Below are 7,993 nucleotides of genomic sequence, written 5' to 3'. Positions count from 1 at the left end.
GAGGCTGTAGGAGGGAAGCTGTGGGCTCAGGCAGCTTCTGGCAGCCTCTTTGCAAGCGCGTTGGTCTGGTCCACCCTCCTCTCTGAACACTTGCTCCGCTGCCCTGGAACGGGGCCTCTGCTGATATGCCACGGGCAATGCAATGGCTTTTATTGCCTGGCCTGTTTTGCTGCCCACTTCTGGAGGAGAACACACGGTCTCTCCTTGTTGAGCTGTCTATCTGGAAACGCAGGCTTTTCCCAGGCCCCGAGCCCTGGTTGTATTGCACACGTTTTCCTGCGCTTTGCTGCAGAGCATGACCTGCAATGCTGCTAGCTGTCCTGCTGGGCTCCGGTGGTGGCGCTTGCTGGAAGCAGCCTGGCGCCCGTGTCACAAGGTCTGGGCGGGAGGCGAGGGTGAAAGCAGTGTGGAGCTGCTGCAGACGGAGGCATCCCACCAGAGGAGGAGGTCTGCAGGGAGCAGCTGGAGGAGGGTTTGTGTGGAGAGGGCCGTTGGCTACTTGCCAAGGCAACACTGCAAGGCCTTGTTTCAAGGGCCTCCTTCGCCAGCCTCAGCTGTTACTGCTGGCCTGGAGAACCGCCCTCGCTTGCGCTCAGCTCCTGCTCCCTTCGCCTGCCTTCCGAGCGGTTGTGGAAGGCGAGCTGCGGCTCCGAGAGCCACCTGGGCATGCTGCGGATGCCGTTGTCAACATTGCGGAGGGAAGGGGCAGAGGCGCAGGTAGGATATGGTGGGTGGCGAGTGCTGCTGCTCCCGCTGGGCTGCTCCATCAGTGAGGTTGGGGGGCTGCCTGCAGCTGCCGGCTCTGGGCTGTCGCAGGCAGGAGCGTTGTGCTGCGGAGCCCCTGGCTGTCCTGTGGGGAGCGAGAGCCCGTCAGGTATTTGTTAGGGGCCATGCCGAGGTCCAAGGGGACAGTCTCTGTGGGCCGGCACAGCCGCGCCTGATGCCATCTCCTCTGGCCTCTGCGCTAGAGGAGAAGCTAAGGAAGCACAAGGGCCCCCCAGGGCAACGTCTGGGCCGAGGGCACTTCTGGGCCACAGTTAGCACCTAGCTACACAGCAGCAACGTACACACGTTGGCCGTCTGCCACGAAAGCTGCTCTGGCACGGCTGTCCTTTTCCCGGCGCAGCAGTAGAAAAGCACCGCAAGACTGTAGCCAACCCTCGGCACCTGTGTGCGTTGCCACCGATGTCTTCTGAGAGCCAGTGGAAGGCTGTAAAGCAGCAGCCCTGGCCTGTGGCCGTCCCCCGCCCAGCCTCCTACCTGGGCAGCTGTCGGGCTGCTCCAGCGGTGCCTCCTCGGCCGAGCGCCTGAAAGGCAAGGCGATGTCCTGGCCAAATACTGCTCGGCAGTTGTCGATGAGGAACTGCACCAGGGCTGTGACCTGCACGCAGACACCCATTGGTTTCAGAGATGTGCCTGCCGCGTGGCAGAGCGTGCCGAGCGTCGAGCACGGGCCCTGTTCAGCGGTGCTGCTTGGCAAGGGCAGGGGGAGCTGTGCGGGTGGCCCAGAGCTGCCCGCAAGGCCAGAGCTCGGGGCTGACTTCAGCACACCTTGTCGGTCCTCTCCCTCTGCACGGCCAGCGGGAGCACGTTGTCTGGGTCAGCGCTCAGCATATTTGGCCCCACACAGATGGCCAGGTTGCTGGCATTCATCCTGCTGCTCTCCACGTTTTCGCTGACGTGGTGCAGCACGGCGAGCAAACGCTGCAGCAGGAGCCGGTTGGCCCTCGGCAGCTTGCCAGCCACCCTGCGGGAACACCAGCAAGAGCTCAGAGTCATGCGGCCTGCAGGGGCCGCTCCTTCTTCCCCGCAGCAAGCTCTCCTGAGCAACGAGGCTTCCTCGTGCTCTGTCTTTCGTGGAAGAGCTCCTGGGAGAGAAGGGCTTCTCCGGGCCCCTGGCGCCCAACACCAGCCCCCTCCGGAGCAACAGCAAGCTGACAGGAACGGCAGCTTTCTACAGGACACCGCCCTTCTGCAGAGAAGGCCCGGGCCTCTCCCAGCCCCTCCCACCCGGGCGGACTGCTCCCAAAGCTTACTCTTGCAGTTTGTCAATCTTGTCCTGCTGCCTTGGCTCCTCCAGCGCTAGCATCCACTCGTCGTAGAGCTTGTCCGAGAGGAGACTGGAGGGGATGCTTCGGAGGAAGTCCTGCAAGGCCAAGGAACTTAGGGGAGGCTCTGGACACTGCTGCTGAGCAGAGCGGGAGCCTGGCCGTGGCTTGGGCTCCCTCGGAGGCAGGTAGGTTTGAGCTGCCCAGAGCTGCCAGAGGTGCTGCTGGCCGCTGGCAGAGGAGCGGGCTGCGGCAGCACAGGCCAAGTGCCCTGGGGCGAGTGCAGGAGCGGGCCCCAGCTCCCAGCTGAGCCTTGGGGGCCGGCCTCAGGCTCGGCAGTGCTCAGTGAGGAGACGAGGGTGCTGAGGAGGAGGAGGCGCAGGCGCAGGCGGAGGCAGGGACTTTGCCACGGGCATGCAAGGAATGAGGGGCAGGAGGAGGGCGGCTGAAGAATGCCCTGGCAAAGAGAAAGGCCCAACTGTCCTGCGCCGGAGCCACGGAGCGTGGCTTCAGTGTGCTCTGAGCTTGGAGTCCCAGCAAGCTCCGTCGAGGCACTGGCAGGGGCCCGTGCGCATTACCCCCGTGCTCGGAGAGCTAAACGCCAGAGCAAGTCACCTTCAGCACCGCTGCCAAGAGGTGCACGGGTTTGCTGTGCAGGTCAGCGCTCTCGCCCTGGTTGAGGACCTCCTTGAGCTCCTTGCGAGCCTTCTCGTTGGCCGCCTTCCTGAAGATGCCCTCCGTGCCAGGCCCTTTCTGGTACAAGATAGCCAGGAGATCCTGCAGCAAGACATGGGCAGAAAAGGAGCATCCTGAATCCGGCCACATGGCTGGGCGTCGGCAGCGCGTGAGGAGGGCAAATCCCCACATCGCCTCTCTCTGCAGAGCCCCGGCACAGCTGCTGGCGGCGGGAAGCTGCCTCGCTCCAGAAGGCCCAAGCGGGACGCCTCTGTCGGCAGGCTTGCTTACCTGGACTGGCTGGGCCAGGCTGCCGTCTTCGGCGCAGGTGACTGCCAGAGGCTGCCCAAAGAGAGCGAGCCTGGCGCCAGAGTCGCGCTGCCCTGGGCGGTCCCCGCTGGCAGAGGTCCCTGTCCGAGCGAGCGGCCAGGAGATCCCCTGCCTCCTTGCCTTCGCTCCCTCTGCTGCAAGCAAAAGGAAAGCAAAACTCAGGGGAGCAAAGCGGCCCGAGAGAGCCGGATGGTGCCGTCCGCCTGCGTGCGGCGCCCTGTGAGGCAGCTCCTCCAGCTTGTGGCCGGGCGCAGAGGTTGTGCCGGGCGGGAGGAAAGCAGCAGCGTGTCACAAGGCAGCTGCTGCCTTTCTTTCTCAGGCTCACCAGCGGAGCGGCCGAGTGCCTCCTCCGTGGGGGACGGGTCCAAGCGGGGACGTTTCTTGGCGTCCGCCTGGGAGAAACGGCTGAAGGTTAGAGGGCGGCCCGTCAGCAGCTGGGGCCAGCAGGCAGCTGCTGCAGCGCGGCAGGCAGCTGTGTGCGAGGCTGCCGGGAGAAGCAGAGGTGGCCCAAGGCCTGCGGAGGAGAGGCCCAGGTGCGGGCCGGACACTGCCTGCCTGGGGCACGGGGGCTGTGGCAAAGGCTGCTGCTGGAGCCAGCGCCCCCAGACGGGCCCTGCAGCCCACAGCCGCCCGCGCGCAGGCGGAGGCGGCTGCCCTGGGGCCGAGCAGCCGCAGGGCGGCCCGAGGGCTCTGCGCGGGGCCGCGCGGCACGGTCTGCGCTGGGGTGCTCTGCCCGGCACGGGCCGTCTGCTGCCTTGGCGTGCCCCGGGCCGCTGCCCCACGGTGCTGCCCCGGGTGCCGTGCACAGGCAGCCCGGGCCGCGGCAAGGGAGCCCCTGCTCACCTCCACCACAAGGAGCGTCTCCACGGTGGCGGCCGTCAGCGACACCTCCTGGGCGAGAGAGGCGAGAGGCGCCGTCAGCAACTCGGCGGAGGGTGCCTTGGGGGCCGGCGAGGGGCTGTTGGGGCGGAGGGCGCTGCGGGAGGACACTTACGGGGCCGTAGAAGCCGACCACCTTGGTGAGGAGCCGCAGGGAGGGCAGGCGGGTGACTCTGGCTCCCGGGGCTCCTGGGCTCGGCCTGCGCACAGGGAAGGGCGCGGGAAGAGCTCTCTCAGCCCCCGCCCTCGCGGCTCTCCGCGGCCGGCCCCCGGCCCCCGAGGCCCTGCAGCAGGGCGGGCTGCCAGCACCGCTCCGCAGCGCCCTGCCTCCGGCTGCCTGCGGGCCTCCTTCCTCCGGCCGGCGACAGGCGCCCGCGGCTCGCGGCCCGCCGGCCTGCCCGCAAGCAGCTGTGCTCTCCGCTCCCGGCGGGCGGGCGGGCGGGCGGCGCTGCTGCCGTGCAAGGCCGAGGCGGAGCGACTCCCGCCGCTCGGCCCAGCGGCTGCCCTGAGCAGCGGCTGCACCTCTGCCCGCGGCTCCTTTGCTCTGCCCGCCTGCAGCTCCCCCTGCAGCGCTCGCCCGCCCGCAGCCCCGCGGCCCCAGGTGCAATTGCCCGGCAGGGCTTACCGGAGCAGGGCGTCCAGCCAGAGCTGCTTCACCTCCTGCGACCTGCAGCGCACAGGAGACGCAGCCTCAGCCCGCGCTGCTCCTGCTCCTGCGCCGTGCCGCAGAGGCGGCCCCAAGCAGCTCTGGGCCAGGGCAGGGAGCGGTGCGCGGCCCTGGGACGCGGCGCCCCGACTCACCCAAAAGTCACCACACAGAGGTTGCTGGGCCAGACGAGGATGAGGCTGTGGCTGCACTTGAGGCCAAAGACCTCCTCCTCGTCCTGCGGCCGGGCCGCGGCCACCTCCTCGCTGCACAGCACCCAGAGGTCGCTGAGATGCAGCCGGTGCTTCAGGCGGAAGGTGGAGCCGCATCTGCAGGGAGGAAGAGCAGCGCCTGCGGTGCGCGGGTGCGCCGGGGGGCAAGGCCAGCTGCGCGTGGGCAGGGCGGCGCCGAGCCCTGGGCGGCAGCAAGGAGCCTCCTTGGCCGCGCAGGCGCAGGGCACTTTGCCGAAGGCGCTGCCGGGCAGCGCTGGCAGCAGGACGCTCGGGCAGGGCGCGCGGGGCAGGAGGACAAGGGCAGGAGCCTGCGCCCTTGTGCGGCCACCCGGCCGCCTTGCAGAGAAGCTCCTGGCGTGCCCGGTTTGGCGGGAGCCCCTGGGCGAGGGGATGTGCCCGGGGCCGGGGGGCGGAGGGGGTGGCGGGGAGGAAGGAGGCGCGCGCCGCTCTTCTTACCTGAAGCTGGCGATGGTGACTGCGTGGGGGAAGAGCAGGAGGTGCCTGTGGCGCGTGCGGTGGTGCCGGGTGACCCGCACGCGGAGGGCGAGCAGCAGCTGGGAGCTGCTGCTGGAGACAAAGGGGCCGAGGGGCGGCGCGGGCCGGCAGGCTGCCCTGCCCCAGAGCCCGTGGCGGGCGCCAGGAGCCGCGGGGCCGGGGGCCGCGGGCTGTGCCCGCGTGCCAGCAGCGGGGCCGGCAGCGCCCCGGGCACCGCAGCAGTGGGCCTGCCCCATGCCGCTGCCGCCGGGCAGGCGGCTGCCGTGGGGCCCTGTCCCGCGCCGCGCAGTGCTCGGCGCTGCTCCGGCCTGCGCGAGCCTGGAAGCGCGTCCCGGTGCCGGGCAGTGTCACCAGGCTGGGAGCCGCCTCAGCCTGCGCTGTCCCGCACCAGCACAGTGCCCACCTGGGCCACCCGCGCTGCCGCCCGTGGCCGGGGTCGCTACGGTGCCACGGTGGCACATTGTGATGCGCCGGCCGCGGGGGCTGCGGGAACTCCGGGCGGTCTCCCCGCCTCCAGCGCCTCCGCCGCCGCCGCCTGATTGCCAAGCCTGCAGCCTGGGAGCGCAGCGCGTGGCCCGGGCCACCGTTGCTCGCTGCCGCCAGGCGCCCTTCGCTCTCCCGCCTGGCCGGCTGAGTTTGCAAGGCCCCTCTGCAGATCATCTAGTCCAACCCCCCTGCTCCAGCACGCTCCCCCGCAGCAGGTTGCCCAGGACCGTGGGCACCCGCCTTCTGCCTGTCGCCTAAGGTGGAGACTCCACCACCTCTCTGGGCAACCTCTTCCCGGGCTCCCGCACCCTCACAGCAAAGAAGGTCTGCCGTCGAGTCGGACAGCAGCTGCCGTTCTGCCGATTTGCCGTTGGTGCCCAGGGCCTCTTGGGCTGTCACTGGGCAGCCCGCACACGAGTCTGCCTCCATCCTGCCTATCCCATCTCTTCAGCTATTTCCACACAGCTGCACAGCGATCAGATCCGCCCTCGCTCTCCCCTTGTCCACGCGCAACAGGCCCAGCTCTCGCAGCTGTTCCTCACAGCACACCTGCGTCAGCCCCTTCCTCCCCTGAGGAGCCCTTTGCTGCAGTCGCTCCCCGAGCTCCGTGGCTCCCTTGCCCTGCGCAGCCCAGCGCTGCACCCAGCACTCCACAGGGCTCTCAGCCATGCTCAGCCGCCCGGCCCCATCACCTCCCTCAGCCTGCTGGCAACACCCTTCCTAACGCAGCCCCAGAGACCACATTTGCCACCAGGGCACCCTGCTGCCTCCTGCGCAACCTCTTTTCCACCAGCACCCCCACGCTCTCCTCTGCCAAGCTGCTCTGCAGCAGGTCGGCCCGCACGCGGCCCGGCTGGCGGGCCTTAGTCCTCCTGGCGGGCACTGCCACTCTGCCCTTGCCTGTGCTGACCTTCACGAGGGTCCTGTCTGCCTGACGGTCCAGCCTGTCCAGATCCCTCCCAACGGCAGCACCACCCTCCAGGCTCTCAGCCCCTTCTGCCCCTTGGGCAGCCACAAGCAACCTGGCTGATCTGCAAGCTGCAGACCAGGGGCTGCTCTGCCTCCTGCTTTCCTGGGGCTCTCTGAACACGCCTTGGAGGCAGAAACAGCCTGCTTTTGTATTGCCAGGAGAACCTCTTGCTTTGCGGGAGGCTGCCTGGCCATGGCCATGGCCTTTGCGGCTGTAGCTGAGGGCATGCACGGCCAGGCGGGGGCGAAGGCATGACTGCTGAGTAGCAGAAGATGTGCACCTCTCCTTTCCTCCAGCCCCGCTTGGAGGAGGTCTGCCGCTCCTCAATGAGCCCTTGAAAAACAAGACCAGGGAGAGCCAAGGAGTGAGGCGCAGGTGGGAGCAAAAGGGACTGCTCTGTGTGCTCGCTTCCCAAAAACGCACTCAGGCTGGCCTAACGCTTGCTTTTCCCCTCCTGCTGGGGGCTGCAAAGAGCTCGGCCTCGTACATCAGGCAGGCTTTGCCCGAGCGCAAAGCTGCTCTGCAGTTGTTTTGCGGTCGTTTTTGCCGAGCTGTAGCTTTTGATACACCGCGCAACACCCGCTCTAGCGTCAGTAATTCTTTTATTGGAGTGTGGACGCGTATGCTGTGCCTTGCCCGTTCCGGGAGCCTGCGGCTGGGGCAGCGAGGGCTGGCAGGTGAGGCGGTGCGGAGGAGCAGGAGGGAGAGTGGGGAGCCTGGCACCACGCTCCCGCAGCTGCATGCGATTGCTGGTGCCCCAGCTGGGCTGTTTCCGGCTGGGCAGCAAGGCTGTGGCAAAAGCAGACCTTGGCGTGAAAGACAAGTGAAGGCTTTCTCCAGGTCTCCCATCTTCCTCTCCAGGCCATCGTCCCCGGTCACCCGTGCAGAAGGCGGGACTGCTCTTCTCTTTTGCACAGCCCGAGGAGGCTTCTCAAACACCGTGTCTTCTGGCGTCTGTTAGGCACCGAGTGGGTGCGCCGGCGTGCTTTGTGTCGTGCCACGTGCCGTCGCCCTTGGAGGACAGGGCTCTGCCAAGCTCGGGAGTGACGCTGCCGTCCCTCACTCACCGCCTAAGCGGTGGTGCTCGAGAGAGCGGGCTGGCGAATCCCAGACAGAGGTGGCCAGCTGCCCGTGCTGTGGGAAGTCCCGCCTTTGTGCAGCAGAACCAGAGAAGTCAGCGGCGCGGGGTGGGGGGGCGCGGAGAAAGCTGAGCACAGCAACCTCCTCCTCA

At 68.1% G+C, this 7,993-nt stretch overlaps 1 protein-coding gene across 1 annotated transcript; it reads right to left on the bottom strand.

Annotated features, from left to right (window-relative positions):
- Nucleotides 1–1,611: 1,611 nt before the first annotated feature.
- On the bottom strand, nucleotides 1,612–6,221 carry LOC138066529 (T-cell activation Rho GTPase-activating protein-like; the record flags this gene model as incomplete). Its single annotated transcript, XM_068936400.1, has 5 exons — nucleotides 6,107–6,221; nucleotides 3,015–3,187; nucleotides 2,664–2,825; nucleotides 2,037–2,146; nucleotides 1,612–1,747 (listed from the first exon to the last, which is right to left on the bottom strand). Coding segments are annotated over exons 1-5 (696 nt in total), but the record flags the coding sequence as incomplete, so codon positions are not given.
- Nucleotides 6,222–7,993: the final 1,772 nt, after the last annotated feature.

This window comes from Struthio camelus, chromosome 3, assembly GCF_040807025.1.
Source record: "Struthio camelus isolate bStrCam1 chromosome 3, bStrCam1.hap1, whole genome shotgun sequence".
Lineage (NCBI taxonomy): Eukaryota > Metazoa > Chordata > Aves > Struthioniformes > Struthionidae > Struthio > Struthio camelus.
This window is presented reverse-complemented; position numbering and strand designations above follow the sequence as displayed.